Source organism: Bufo gargarizans, chromosome 7, assembly GCF_014858855.1.
Source record: "Bufo gargarizans isolate SCDJY-AF-19 chromosome 7, ASM1485885v1, whole genome shotgun sequence".
NCBI classification, from domain to species: domain Eukaryota; kingdom Metazoa; phylum Chordata; class Amphibia; order Anura; family Bufonidae; genus Bufo; species Bufo gargarizans.
The window spans coordinates 168,193,849-168,209,835 of record NC_058086.1 but is presented as its reverse complement, the minus strand read 5'-3'; the positions used below and the strand labels follow the sequence as shown (position 1 = coordinate 168,209,835).

The following is a 15,987-nucleotide window of genomic DNA, read 5'->3' as shown; positions in this document are numbered from 1 at the left end:
TTAGCTATTTCTTCTTTCATTCTTACAGGCTGCTCAGTTGTCAGTGCACAGTTAGGACATTTTGAGGTGCTTAGAGCGCCCCCTGTTCTGTCACCCTAAGGAGAGATGCCGCAGTGGTAGTCGCTCGCTCTGGAGGCAGCGGCCATTGCTTTCAGGGGGGCACCATATAATGCTTCCTGTACCATCAGTGCCAGGCTCCCGCAGGAGGGTCCCACCCGGACAGAGATCACGCAATGTGTGAACACAGTTTTATAACAGGACACACACAGAAAAAGCACCGGCTGGCACAGACGGCAGATGAGGGTGTCAGCCCACCCAGTGCCCCCTCTGAGGTGTTGTGTATTCTTGGCTTTGCATAAAGCCCACGCAGTTCTGCTAATAACCGCCATCACCTCTAATATGGGTCAGGTCAGAGAAGGGGCGGCGGGCGCCGCTGCCCACTTCCTGCAGAAGCACACACTTGTGCAATTTTAAGATGTTTATTTAACCCTTCGCCAAGCAAAACCGGCAGAGACGGCAGCTGGAGGATTCCAGAGACTTTAGAGGGGAGCGGGGATCACGCCGGGGGCCCCAAGTGTCATGTGCCAGGAGCCAACTTCTTATGTGGGCACCGGGAGTCATTCCGGCCCACATCCGAAAAGTAAAAAGAAAGACAGGAAACGTCCCATAACAGTGCCTGCTGGAGTGCCCCCATAAGCAGTGCCTCATTATCAGTGCCAGAGTACCCCCATAAGCATTGCCTCATTATAAGTGACAGCGTGCCCCCATAAGCAGTGCCTCATTATCAGTGCCAGAGTGCCCCCATAAGCAGTGCCTCATTATCAGTGCCAGAGTGCCCCCATAAGCAGTGCCTCATTATAAGTGCCAGCGTACCCCCATAAGCAGTGCCTCATTATAAGTGACAGAGTGCCCCCATAAGCAGTGCCTCATTATCAGTGCCAGAGTGCCCCCATAAGCAGTGCCTCATTATAAGTGCCAGCGTACCCCCATAAGCAGTGCCTCATTATAAGTGACAGAGTACCCCCATAAGCAGTGCCTCATTATAAGTGCCAGAGTACCCCCATAATCAGTGCCTCATTATCAGTCCCAGATTGCACCCATAAGCAGTGCCTCATTATCAGTGCCAGAGTACCCCCATAAGCAGTGCCTCATTATAAGTGACAGAGTGCCCCCATAAGCAGTGCCTCATTATCAGTGCCAGAGTGCCCCCATAAGCAGTGCCTCATTATAAGTGACAGAGTGCCCCCATAAGCAGTGCCCCCATAAACAGTGCCTCATTAACAGTCCCAGCCAGAGTACCCCCATAATCATTGCCATTCAGAGTGCCCCAATAATAATCGTACCTCCCGACTATTCTGCTTTTCGTGGGTTTTCCTCGTGAAATGAACCCTAAATAGGCATTTCTGGGATATTTTGTAGAAATTCCTGAGCGGAAGGGGCGGGGCTTAGAATATATACCGCAAATGGCGATTTAGGAGGCGTGCGATAACATTAGAGTGCCCCCATAACATGCCCCAGTGGTAGTGAAAGCAGCTACATAAACGCCTGCAGCAGCACGCCCCTTAGATGGGGGGGGGGAGATAAATTGGACTAAATGTGGCGCGTTTCCGCACCATATTTTCGGACGTACTGACGGATGATATACAAGACGCAGGTCTGTGGGCGCCGCCGGTCACTGCAGTGCGTCAATGCAGATGTGAACACGGCCTTAGAAGACTCGGCCGTTGTTTTTCATTTCCCGTCTCAATATCAATATGAACTTGATTGATGGCGGGAACGACCGCGTAACAGCGGCGAATCATCCAGGGAAGGCCTGTTCTGTGTCCCCCGAGGGGATTGTCCTCCAGATTTGGGAAAATTCTTCTGTGGCTTTCTTATTTTTTTTCTCTGACTCTAAAAAAAACCGATGCGACGAGATGTTTACATGAACCCAGCGCGGACGCGGTTCAGAGACTCGGAGCCATTGTGGTCACGCAGTGCATACTGGGAGCGGCTGATAACGCCAGCAGCGAGGGATGCTCCGTGACCGACAGTAGAACCCCCCGCGCCGCTCCTCGGGGACACGGCGGTGACGAATTTCACAGAGTAGTCATGAGCAAACCACGAAGCCACAGAAATGGCTGTGAGGAAAGATTCGCCGTGTGGGGCCCAGAAATGGGGATCTGCGTCAAAAGGATCACGTGACGGCGGCGAAACAGATGTTACCCGTATACCCTTTAATCTTCCATATACCTCGGAGCCCTGGAACATCCTCGCCACACGGGCAAATCCTAATTCTACTCGTTTTCTGGATTACCGGACGCCACATTATCAGACTGGTCCTAGATTTCAAGAATTCTGACGCTCATTTTGTCGCAAATCGATAGCGAATGCCCCTCCGGAATGTCACTTCTAGAGCAGCATGGGAAAAATACAGAAAAAAAAAAAACGCTATAAAAAAAATGCAACGAGCACTGACACCTGCGTTTTTTTCAAGCAGGGCAAAAACTAAAAAGCAAAAGTAGTCCATTGGTCAAGGAGAGAAAAAACGCAGCGAAAATGCCATTGACCCAATGAAGGGCGAAAAAACAACTCTTTTTCCTGCATTTATCATAGACTTCTATGCAAGATCTCAAGCGAATGGGAGGGGAAAAAAACCTGCAAAAAACGCCATAAAAACCCACATGTGATTCACCCTTAGGGCTCATGCACACGAACGTATTTTATTTCTGTGTCTGTGTCCGTTTTTTTTTTGCAGAATCATTCATTTCAAAGGGTCAACAAAATAAACGGAAGTTACTCCGTGTGCATTCCGTTTCCGTATGTCCGTATTTCCGTTCCGCATTACGGACAAGGATAGGACTGTTCTATCAGGGGCTAGCTGTTCTGTTCCGCAAAATACGGAATGCACACGGACGTCATCCGTATTTTTTGCAGATCCGTTTTTTGCCAACCGCAAAATGCGCATGAGCCCTTAGGGAACATGCACACTGCAGTGTAGCCTATGCGGATCCTCTGTACGTTTTTTTTTCTTGCCTGGATTTTACCCGGATTTACAGATTTCAGAATACGCAGATCAATTATCAGCTGGGAAAATAACAACAAAAAAACACAACCTTAATAAGGGCTCATGCACATGAACGTATTTTTTTCCGTGCCCATATGCGGTACCATACATTTCAATGGGCCCGCAAAAAAAACACGGAAATGACTACGTGTGCATTCCGTGTCCATATGTCTCCAAGTCGGTTTCACAAAAAAAAAAATATTGAACATGTCCTATTCTTCTCCAGGCATTGTTACAAAGGATCCGCAAAAAAAATAAACAGATGTAACACAGGTGTCATCCGTTTTTTTTGCGGATCCGTGTTTTGCGGACCGCATAATACATACGGTCGTGTGCGTGAGCCCTAACCCTTCATGATGCAGCAATGAAGCCACGACCTCGTCATTGATCCCGTCTCCTCGTAAATGGACGCCTTGGATTGTTGGCTGATATCCGGCGAAGTCTTCATACGAGGCGCAGGAGCTTGGAAGAGAAGCCAAACGCCCCTGACAGCCATCGCTTCCCGCAGATTCCTCAGAGAAGGATCCGTTTTCATGACCCGCTGATCCGTTTACAATTTCCACATATTTTTTTTTTTTTTTATAACCAAGAAACATTTTGGGCTCGGATTCCGTAACTTGATGATGAGTCACCAAAGCATGAAGACAATGGAAGGATGGGAACGGCGACGGCCCCGAAGCCAGCGCGCAGCTCACGTACAGCAGGCGAATTATTACAACCGGCTTTAACCCTGCGCCGCACACATCTGACCTTGATCTTGACGTCCACTTTGTGCCGGTTTCATAAATCACTCGCAGATGTCGCTGACCGGAAACAGCAGATTTCTCCCCCCTAGTTACCAAAATTGACTGCATTTGCAGACCTTACAAAACACGGAAAAAGGAACATAAAGGGTTAAGGTGAAACGCTATAAGTCCACGCTATATTAGGGAATGGCTCTTCAAGCGATTCCCTACATTTTTGAGTTTTTTTTACATTAACTATTGTATAATATGCATAAGGGCTCGTTCACACGACCGTTGGTGTCCCGTGCTGTGGACTGCAAATTGCGGTCCGCAATGTACGGGCACCTTCCGTGGGGCAGGCGCATGGGGATCGCAGACCCATTCACTTGAATGGGTCCGCGATCCCTTCTTTCCGCAAAAAAGATAGAGCATGTACTATCTTTTTGCGGTGCGGAGGTACGGAACGGAACTCCGTAGTGCTTCCGTTCCGCATCTCCGGATTTGCGGATCCGTTGAAATGAATGGGTCTGCGTCCGTGATGCGGAATGACAACGGAACGGTGCCCGTGTATTGCGGATCCGCAAATGCGGTCCGCAATGCAGGAACAGGACACCAAGGGTCGTGTGAACGGGCCAGGCTGAAGAGGAATCAGAATCGACTGACGCCCGCTGGTCGCCGTGTGCAGCCGCCTGTATTTTTGGAAGGAACCGCTGGCGATACTCAGCAGCGGACAGCGGCGGGAAATCTGATTCCGTTTACTGGAATCCTTACTCACTGTAAAGGGACGGATTCCAATAATAACGCTGCATGAGGCAATCGCTTGTAAGGCAATTCCTCAAACAGGATTTAAAGTGAAGTGCACGAAGCTCGTTTTGGTCAGGATGGCATCGCCTGCAACTGGTGCCCTCCCCCCCCAGCTGTTGTCACACTACAACTCTCATAATGGAGGCTGTCAGGGCATGCTGAGAGTTGTAGTTTTGCAACAGCTGGAGGGCCACAGGGTGCAAACCCAAGAGCACAGAAATAGTAGCCCCTGCATCGCACTCCTGCCCCGGGTTAGAGGGGCTACTCGCTGCATCCAAAATATTCCGGACTTCCACACGAGAGGACGTGGGAAATGGAGCAGCTGTGATCTCAGCGCGGGATCCGAGCGTCTGTGACTCATTAAGGCGCCGAGGACAGAGGACGTGGGAAAACAAACTAACTCTTCATTCCCCTCCCAGAAAAAGCTTTATTGGCTAAAAGAGGAGTCAGAATTCACTCTTCTGGCATCTTTAAATCCACAGCCCACTCATAAAGCAGCAACGACAATATATGGCGGTATCGAGTGTCACGTCGCGCAGATATACTTCCTTTCTCACACACGATACCGCTATAGGTTCCCCATGTTATAGACTTACATAAAAAGTCGGGTTACTTTGCAAACACTTTGCTGTACTTTTTTTCCCATGTTCCTTACTCCATTCACATCCAAAGCAGCTGATCTTCCTAGTCATGTTTCAAGGCTCTTTAACAGGTCGGATGTTGACTTACAGGATAGTTACCTATAGAGGGCGCAGTTTTCCACTATCTAGAGGAGAGCTCATTTGCATATTTTTTTCCCCATGGAGCACCGCTTGTAGGACCGCCCACAAGGAGAAGTAGCACCTCTTGAGAGTCTGGCAAAGATAGTGATTTGGCCCCACCCCTTTATCAGTCATGTGACTTGAATACTCAGCCCCCACAATGCATTGCAGAATTCTCGCTTGAGATGTTAATGGAGAAGAAAACATGCAACGCAAGATCACTACAGCAGAAAAAAAAACGTACAGGCTTATTCAACATTTTGAGCAATTGTTTCTATGGAATGTTGGACATCAGGGCTCAGCAACCTCCATCGCTCCAGCTGTTGTGAGACTACTACTCCCAGCATTCTCCACTCCCTTCTATGGGAGTTCCGAGAACAGCTGCGGAAGTGTGCACGTTGGGAGTCGTAGTTTTACAGCGTCTGGAGTGGCGAGTGCATACCCTGTTGTGTGTGATCATGGCAGTCAGCCTGAACTGGCTGATAACAGGGAGCAATAGGCTAAATCCAATCTGCGGGTTTAGGCCCCGGCCACAGGGCGACATGTCTTTCGTGTCGCAAAAAAACCCCAAAAAATCCAACTAGGATGGATTTTTTGCGACTGTCGCATCGCAGCCGCAGCATGGCGCATTGCGACACCATTATCATTACAAAAAAACGTAGCGCAACGTTTCTGCAACAAAAAGTTCTGCAGCACATGTAGCCGCCTCGCTGGACCCTTGCATATATGACGCCCCGTAGAGTTCTTTCCTGTTCAGTGCAGCCTCCAAAATCTATTAGATTTAACATAATTTCCGACTGTACAGGTAACAAACAAGTCCAAAAATATCCGCAGCGCACGCTCGGACGGAAATAGCAGTCGTCAGAAAGAATTCTCGCAGGCATCTCTGGGCGATCAGACGTTTAATCGAGATAATATCTGAAATTTAACTGGAAAACGACACGATTTAAAAAGAAAGGCCAGGGAGAGAATTTTGTGAACACATTAAAATTTGGAAAACATCCAATTTTTTTTTCTTTTTTACTTTTTGTATTTTTTTCCCTGCAGTATCGAGCGAAACTCTGAGAATTGTGCAGCGCGGCTTTACAATCAGTGCTTTACTGTTATACGGCGCGCAGTCATCTCCTGGGCATTGTGCTGTCAATAGTCCCCAGCACCTGTGGCGGTCAGGGTGCGACCCCCGCTACTGCTGCGCGCAGGTGTCAACCCATACAGGCCAATGGAGCAGAGCTGTGTCTGTAGGCTGCCATAAAGCCCATTGTTCCCTGTGTGACCTGTCCCCTGTGCTGATAAGAGGTCTGCCACACAGCTGGCATCAGGGTCACACGGCAGACACGTCCTCCCCATAAAAACTAAAGTAAATTCATCCCTAAGAAAAAAAATAAAACTCCCAATAAATCGAAGAAATGACGTCGTCTTTAGTTCAGTCGTGCGGTTCTGCCATTGACTTTAGTGAAAGAGTTTTTCCATTTTTCTTTTTTGTGCAATCAAGTTCTGCAGCTTTCTAATGCACTTTATGGTTTCAATTTCTCATGAATTTCACAATACCGCTTGCTGTCAGTGAATAGGAATCTGCTTCATTATATTTAGAGGCTTAAAGGGTTTTTACAGGAGTTAAAGGGGTCCTCTCACGTCAGTCAATGGCATTTATCATGTAGAGAAAGTTAATGCAAGGCCCTTACTAATGTATTGTGATTCTCCATATTGCCTCCTTTGCTGTCTGGATTCATTTTTTCCATTGCATGATACACGGCTTGTTTCCATGGTTACAACCGCATCCAGTAGTGTGGCGCTGAACACTATAGGAAAAAGCAGCGGCCTCTCTGGTGGCCGGGACCACAGGAGTACGCATAGTCCAGAACTTTTTCCTATAGTGTGCAAGCACAACCACTGCTGTTGGATTGCAGATTGCAGGGTGGTCGTAACCATGGAAACGAGCAGTGTATAATGTGATGGAAAAATGAATCCAGCCAGCAAAGGAAGCAATATGGAGAATCACAATACATTAGGAAGAGCCTTGTATTAACTTTCTCTACATGATAAATGCCATTTGCCGAAGAGTGACAACCCCTTTAAATATTGATGTCTGTAGAATGGGCCGCCACGCTCGTGCTAGCGCTGCAGCATCTTTCTTGGCCTGTGACATCACGTCCATCAGGTCACATGGCCTTTCTGCAACTCAGTCCGATTCAAGTGCATGGGATGGAGCTGCAATACCAAGCACCGCCACTACAGAATGGACGGCGCTATGTATAATATATTATGATGAGGACACAATACTTATCCAAGTGCAGTATCGACAGAGGTTCCGCGGAGTTGGCCCCTGACCGATCCTGATTATAAGGCCTTATGCACATGGCTGTGGTTTTTGTCCACGTCCGATCCGCATTTTTATTTTTTTTGCAGACTGCACGCTGACTCATTCATTTCTATGGGTCCACAAAAAAAATGCAGCCAGCACACAGATGTCATCCATGTGTAGTATATCCGTGTGCTGTCTACATCTGTGTGTAGTATATCCGTGTGCTGTCTACATCTGTGTGCTGTCTACATCCGTGTGCTGTCTACATCCGTGTGCTGTCTAGATCCGTGTGCTGTCTACATCCGTGTGCTGGCTACATCCGTGTGCTGGCTACATCCGTGTGCTGGCTACATCTGTGTGCTGTCTACATCTGTGTGCTGTCTACATCCGTGTGATGTCTATATCCCTGTGCTGTCTAGATCTGTGTGTTGTCTACATCTGTGTGATGTTTACATCCGTGTGCTGTCTAGATCCGTGTGCTGTCTACCTCTGTGGCTGTCTACATCCGTGTGCTGTCTACATCCGTGTGCTGTCTACATCCATGTGCTGTCTACATCCGTGTGCTGTCTACATCCGTGTGCTGTCTAGATCTGTGTGCTGTCTACATCCGTGTGCTGTCTAGATCTGTGTGCTGTCTAGATCCGTGTGCTGTCTACATTCGTGTGACTGTCCCGCAGATTATAGAACATGTCCTACTGTCTGTTTTGCAGACAAGAATAGGCATTTCTACCGACAGGAGTTATAAACTGCGGAATGCACACCGCCGGTATCCGTATTTTGTGGATCCGCGGTTTGCAGACTGAAGAATGGATATAGTCTTGTACATGAGGCCTAAAACTCGTCCTAACCTTATACTTCTCACAGCTGAGGGTTTGTTACAGTTGTCTCCAGTCTGGACAATCCTCTGTGTGGTAAAAAGCCCAGACTCCAGACTGATACATTTTACCTGCACTGATACATTGTAATAAAGGCCGTTACAATCCTACATTTTGGTGTCAGATATTTTGGCTGCCCACAGAACTACAAAGGTTCGCGGCTCAGACCGCGTCAGCCTTTACACCTCTCTGTCACCCATGACTCCTAAGATTTTACTTTCTTGGGGGAGCGTCTCACTGGAGGAAGTTTGCTCAGTCCATAAACTCCACCACTTTCTTCTTTTTTACTAGAACAAGCAATAAAACACGATCCCATTCCTGTTAGTCTACAGCACATTTGACCGCGGTTTCCTTTTTCGGACGTGCGCAGTGACATCATCCCCTCTTAAATCACATATTCGGTTTTATCCTTTCTGAAGACCGGATACAAAATGAAATTATTTTGTGTATATATTATCTCAAAGTTTGTTCTTGTAGTCAATAGATGCAATGCACTAGTATTCAGCCTTTCCAAATCACTAGGGACTGGTAACATCAGTGAGGCATGAGGCACGAGGCACGTGGTGCCACTAGTCCCTCGCTTCCCTCTGTGCAGAAATAATGCGCCAAATAAACAGAAATCAATACAAAGTGGAAACCTGAATTAGAGGTCATTGTAAAACTACAAGTACCAGCATGGCGGGCAGCTGACAACTCTGGCCCCCCCAGCTATAAATAAACTACATAAGGTCAGTTATGCTGGGCATGCCCCTGGCGCTACACAGAGGTCATCCTCAGCAAAGGGTCAGTCTTCAGTTTGTAAAGGTGACGTGTGTGGGAACCGAATAACATATGTCTAGCAATTACGGAGGAGTGACTGCTGCAGAATCCAAGAGAATTTTCGCATCCTGGTCACTCTTAAAGCAACAGGCCTCAGGCCGCAAAGGCGATTTCTTCGTAATGCAATCACCAGATCCGTGTCCCCCCTGATGCACTGGCTGCGTTTCTAGGGTGCCAGCACACGTGGTGGATCTAGCACGTTTTTTTCTGTACAGAATTTCATGCAGAAAAAACACAGTGTAAGTGCTCATAAACGCGACACTTGGCTGTTTTGCAGTCCGCAAATTGCGAATCCGCAAAGTACGGATACCGGCCATGTGCGTTCTGTATTTTGCTGAATGAAACTTCAGGCCCATAATAGAACAGTCCTATCCTTGTCCGTAATACAACAATAGGACATGTTCTATTTTTTTGTGGAACGGCCATGTGGACATGGAAGTGGAATGCACACGGAGTCAATTCCGTTTTTTATGTAGACACATTGAAGTGAATGCATACGCATACGGGCCACAAAAAAAACAGCACGGAAATGAAAAAAAAATATATATATATGTTAATCTGCATGAGCCCCAATACAGCACCAGCAAAGTCAATGAGATTAGACAAATCCCTGCCGTGCAGATTTAGAAATTCACAGCATGTCAATTGTTTTGCACGGGTTTCACCCTTTGCAATGCAAAAAGTGGAATCTGCGTCAAATCCACACCAAGAACCACTAAGTAAGGGCTCATGTACATGACCGTATATTGCAGACCCGCTGTTTTAGCACCGCATCACGGATGTGGACCAATTAGCTTCAATAGGTCCGCAACGCGGTGCAGAATGGAGGCACGGAACCCCGTGGAAGCATTACAGAGTGCTTCTGTGGATTTTCTGTCCGTGCCTCCGCACCGCAAAAAAGTAGTGCATGCACTACTTTTTATGGTGCAGACCGAATGGGTCTGCGTCCACGTATGGCGGCCCCACGGTCTGTGCCCATACATTTTGCGGTCCGCAGAACGGCAATGGCCAGCACACAGTTTGTGTGCATGAGCCCTTACTCCCGCAGTTTTTGGTGCAAAAACACTGAAGTTTCTGTTTGTAAAGTTGCAGCAGTGTGCAGGTACCCTTAGGCCTCTTTCACACGACCGTATGGCTTTTTCAGTGTTTTGCGGGTCGTTTTTTTCCGGATCCGTTGTTCAGCTTTTTGTTTCCGTTGTGTTTCTGTTTTTTTTGTATGGCATATACAGTATACAGTAATTACATAGAAAAAATTGGGCTGGGCACAACATTAACATCAATAGATGGTTCCGCAAAAAAAAAACGTCCCGTAAACGGAAAAAAAACTTAATTTAATTATTACCAATGAAGAGCCAGGGGCAAGCACGGATCAGCAGCGCACAGTTCCAAAGTGAAGTACACTTACGGCTCTGCCATTAGGGAGCATTCACACTGCGCTTGTGGTGTACGTTTGGTATATGTGCTGGGAAAGCTCCCCAGTCACACGTATCCATAGGCCCCCATTCTACCATACAGAGGAATCCTATACGGTGCCCTACCTTGGAAGCATCCGTCCATCCAATAAACTTATTTTTCAGTTTCTCACCATTTTCAGTATCTCTGCTTACTTTCAGTGAAGATTTTTGTTTAAAAGCCCATACATTACTATTTTCTCTGAGTTGAATGGTTGTTACAATTGTATCCAGTCAGGACAATTCTCTATTATGTAAATAGTCTGGACTCCAGATTGATACATTGTAACAAAGTATCAAGACAGGAGAGAAGCTTGGCTGCAGATGTGTTTCGCTCACAGGCTGGATATAACTGTACCAAACCCTCAGCTCTGAGACTTATTAGAGCTGGGCAGGTTTTCAGCTTCTACATGCAAACAAGAACGTTCACATTCATTGACAACAAGCAGAGACCTTGAAAATGGCGAAGAACTGATTACAAAGTTGCAGAACTTTCCACTTTACAGAGATTTATTCATCTTTGTAGAGAGAACCGATCACATGGGATCAGAGGGGCGTGAAAAGGACAGAAAAAGAAATCCCAGTATTACAGTCCGCTGTATGCTGCTGCTGCTGCTGCGGAACATCTTGAGGAGAACAACGGTCAGTCACATCTCAGGACCTCTGCCATGTTCTGCCCTGGTGAGACCATAAAATGGTGCGGTGCTGGGATCAGAAACCTCTGGCACTCCAGGTGTGGTGAAACTACAACTCCCAGCATACACACCTACTTGACTGTACTCAGAACTCCCATAGAAGTGAATGCAGCATGCTGGGGTTTATAGTTTCGCCACAGCTGGAGCGCCAGAGGTTGCTGACCCTCCTTTACAACAAGGCATCTCTCTTGGCTGATTGGCCAGAATGGATCACCTGACCCATTACAGGTACAGGTATGCACCCAAAGCCTGAGGCTGCACTACTGAGGCTCTGATCACAGAATCTGTTGCATGGCTACTTTTTCCAGGAAAATGATTAAAGCCCAATGGGCCCCTAATATGTCGGTGGACTGTTGGGTAAGAAATCTCTAAGCAGTACCAAAGGGAATAGATGGAGCCCTCCTGGGAGCAAGTAGGGTGGTCTTGAGAGTGAAAATGGGTGGGGGGAGGGAGGGTTTAGCCATAGATTTTACCAAGAAGAAGGGTGCACATATTTATGCAATATTTCTTAAAGGGCACAGACACAGTGACGTCATCACCACTTATACACATATAATGTATAGCACTTTTTTAGGGTGTATTACCTTTACCTTGATGTTGTTCCTCCATTCGCAGCTGGGCCCGCTCCCCTGCACCACACTGGCCAGCACAGAAACCTCTCCATTGTCCCGGCTCTCGAAGCATCCACTGCGCGCCCCGCGGATCTTCCGCCCCACTTCCTCCAGGCCAAAGGCGCAGAGCGCAGCCTCCCTCCGCCCCTCGAACACCCCGAATATCCGCCCAGGCTCCGCATACACTGACAGCAGGCGCCCATACAAGGTTCCTCGGGGCCCCTCGCAGCGCAGCCTTAGCTGAATGTAAGATTCAGTGAGTTTCCGCGGTTCCCCTCTGGGATCCGGCTTGAGGCAGATCCGCGCTAGGACGCTGCTGGGCAGGCTCTCCTTCTCCGTGGAGGCGGGGTCAACGTTCATGGCCAGATAACCAAACCCGCCCTGCTGGAACGCCCGCATGAACACCATGCGGTTCTGCACCTTGTGGCCCTGTTTGACCTTAAAGATGTTATCATCCGAGGGGCTGATGTCGAAGGTGAAGAGCCTGGAGGGGTGACTGGTGTTCAGCGCCCGGATGGAGATCTCAGGGCTGTTTTCAAAGCGCAGATCCGCCACACTGTTGTTCCAGGAGAAGAACTGGCTCCCGAAGCCGGTGTAGGTGGCCCCTACCAGGAGCCTGGTGTCACCTTCTTGGCTTTTCAGGAGCAGCCCCACTGTGGAGGCATTGGCGTGATTGGCAGCCACGTTCAGCATGCTGGGCACCACATTGCGCGGGGGGAAGGGCACTGCGCGCCGCGTAAGGTTGCCCAGGGCGCGTAAGTCGCAGAGCCCCTGGTGAATGGAGCCACAGACCAGCAGGAGCCCCTGGTCCGGGTCCAGCTCCAGGATCTTGTTGTAGTTGGGGGTCCAGGTCTTGGGGAACTCGCAGTAGGACTCTGGGATTTGGGGGGCATGGCACAGGGGGGAGTCCTGCACAGGTCCCGTCTGCTCCTCCAGCTCCAGGCGTAGATCCCCTCTCAGCTGGTACAGGTGGTTGACGGCTGCCAGGTAGACCCGGTGCCCGGCACCGTCCAGGGCGAAGTTGTTGGTGGGCTGGCTGGAGAAGAACCTGTTGACCAGCTCAAGCCCAAGAGCCGGGGCCAGCAGCAGCAGGAGCAGCAGGAGGGCAGAAGCCATGGGGGCGCAGGGCAGGCTCAGCTGGCACAGGGCTGCATGGCATCAGCTGGGGGTCCGGAGCTGTCTCTGCTCCTTCTCTGCCTCTCTCTCTGGTGGATCACTCTGATGCTCAGTCTCTCAGCCTCCCCGACCCTCCCCCTCTCTCTGCTCCTCCTGCACAAGTTCTACCCTCTGCTCCACTCTCTCATTTGTTCTCTAACTTTCCAGACTGTCACATCTCGCCCCAGTCTCTTCCCCTCGGCTGCAGTCTCTCCTCCTCTCCGCCGCTTCTGTCATGTGAGAATGATTACATGCTGGAATTTCTTTTTGTTTGCAAAAATAAACTGTCCCCCTCTAAATAAGTCAGAATAATGAGTAATGGGGGGGGGGGGGGGGGGGGGGACTGGGGAGGATGGGGATGACTGGGAGGATAGGAGTGACTGGGGGTGACTGGGAGGATGGGGGTGACTGGGGAGGATGGGGCTGACTGGGAGGAAGGTAGTTACTTGGGATGACTGGGAGGATTGGGGTGACTGGGGGGGATGGGGCTGACTGGGAGGATAGGAGTGACTGGGGCTGACTGGGAGGAAGAGAGTTACTTGGGGTGACTGGGAGGATAGGCGTGACTGGGGAGGATGGGGCTGACTGGGAGGATAGGAGTGACTGGGGGTGACTGGGAGGATGGGGGTGACTGGGAGGAAGGGAGTTACTTGGGGTGACTGGGAGGATTGGGGTGACTGGGGAGGATGGGGCTGACTGGGAGGATAGGAGTGACTGGGGATGACTGGAAGGATGGGGGTGACTGGGGATGACTGGAAGGATAGGGGTGACTGGGAGGATGGGGGTGACTGGGGGATGGGGGTGACTGGGGATGACTGGGGGGATGTGGGTGTCTGGGAGGATGGGGGTGACTGGGGATGACTGGGAGAATGGGAGTGTCTGGGGGGATATGGGTGTCTGGGAGGATGGGGGTGACTGGGGGAGGATGGGAATGATTGGGGGATGTGGGTGTCTGGGAGGATGGGGGTCACTGGGAGGATGGGGGTGACTGGGGGATGGAGGTGACGGGATGACTGGGGGGATGTGGGTGTCTGGGAGGATGGGGGTGACTGGGGATGACTGGGAGAATAGGAGTGATTGGGGGATGTGGGTGTCTGGGAGAATGGGGGTCACTGGGAGGATGGGGGTGACTGGGGGATGGAGGTGACTGGGGATGACTGGGATGATGGGGGTGACTGGGAGGATGGGGTGACTGGGGAGGATGGGGTGAATAAGAGGATGTGAGTGACTGGGGATGACTGGGAGGATGGGGGTGATGGGAATGACTGGGAGAATGGGTGTGAGTGGGAGGATGGGAGTGACTGGGGGGATGTGGGTGTCTGGGGGGATGTGGGTGTCTGGGAGGATGGGGGTGACTGGGAATGACTGGGAGTGACTGGGGGGATGTCGGTGTCTAGGAGGATGGGGGTGACTGGGAGGATGGGATTGATTGGAGGATGGGGGTCACTGGGAGGATGGGGGTGAATGGGAGGATGGGGTGACTGGGAGGATGGGAGTAACTGGCGGTGAATGGGAGAATAGGTGTGACTGGGTGGATGGGTGTGACTGGGGGATGTGGGTGTCTGGGAGGATGGGGGTGACTGAGGATGACTGGGAGAATGGGAGTGACTGGGGGGGGGGGGGATGTGGGTGTCTGGGAGGATGGGGATGACTGGGAGAATGGGAGTGACCGGGGGGGATGTGGGTGCCTGGGAGGATGGGGTGACTGGGGTGTGTGGATAATTAGGGTCTCACTGGCAGAAGTGCTATGCTTTGTTACTCACCAGTTTGAGGTGGGGGTGTCACAGGGTGGGTATAGTGAGCAGGGCACTGGGCATTGTCTGCTGGGCAGCATCTAATTGTACCAGGCATCATAATGGAAGGAATCATTAAATGCACTTCATCTCAGGCAGGGGAAGCTGACAGCTGGTGTTCTGCTTCTTGTAGGACTACAGGTACCAGCAAGTGTCAGAAAAATGGTCTGTCAGTCTATAATTAGATGTAGCATTTTAGCTTGTAACTACTCTATGTAGAACTACAAGTCTCAGCATAGTGACTTATAAGTGTTCTATGCCTGTTGGCTGTAGAACTACAAGTCTCAGCATTTTAGCTTGGAACTGCTCTATGTCTACTGGCTGTAGAACTACAAATCTCAGCATAGTGACTTTTAAGAGGCCAGTCTGTTGAATGCAGAGCTACAAGTTTCCATGTCCATGTCTACTGGTTGTAGAACTACAGGTCCCAGCACAGGGGTTTGTAAGTGGTTAATGTCTATTGGCAGTAGCAGACACGACGCTCTCGGACCCCACAATACTGGTGTCTTTTTATGTGGCCTGGGCACCACTGCCGTCTCTGCACTCCTTAAAGCTTTGCCCCTTGGCGGTAGAACCACAAGTCCCAGCACGCTGGTCACAGATACTGGGGGATTACTGGCTGTCTCCTGTAGCCCTCATTCGGGGCTTCTGACCCAGTTCCTGTGAGTCATTTTGTAGCCCCCTCAGCGCTCCAGTATTGGGTGGTGACATAGAATTTCTGGACGGGCCCCTCGTCTCGCAATCTCCTCTGTGGTAACGAAGTAGGCGATGAGGCCAAAAAATCCCAAACAATGAGCGTCTATAAAAAAGACGGGAAAACATAAAAAACAATTGCTCAACTACTTACATTTCCCTCCATACTTTGTATCAGCTTATAGTTAGGCCTCCTGTACACGGCCGTTTTTTTTCCCGCTTACTGGCCGTTTTTTTGCGGTCCATATACAGAACCA

At 49.8% G+C, this 15,987-nt stretch overlaps 1 protein-coding gene across 2 annotated transcripts in view; it reads right to left on the bottom strand.

Annotated features, from left to right (window-relative positions):
* The window catches only part of PLXND1 (plexin D1), an 85,390-nt gene extending 71,938 nt beyond the window's left edge, over window positions 1-13,452 (bottom strand). The window contains exon 1 of one of the 2 annotated variants that reach the window (XM_044300387.1): window positions 12,069-13,452. In XM_044300387.1, coding sequence (XP_044156322.1) covers window positions 12,069-13,205 — 1,137 coding nt within the window. In that variant the 5' untranslated portion in view covers window positions 13,206-13,452. Of the gene's footprint in view, window positions 1-12,062 lie in introns of both variants that reach the window. The other variant, XM_044300386.1, reaches the window with a different exon arrangement.
* Window positions 13,453-15,987: the final 2,535 nt, after the last annotated feature.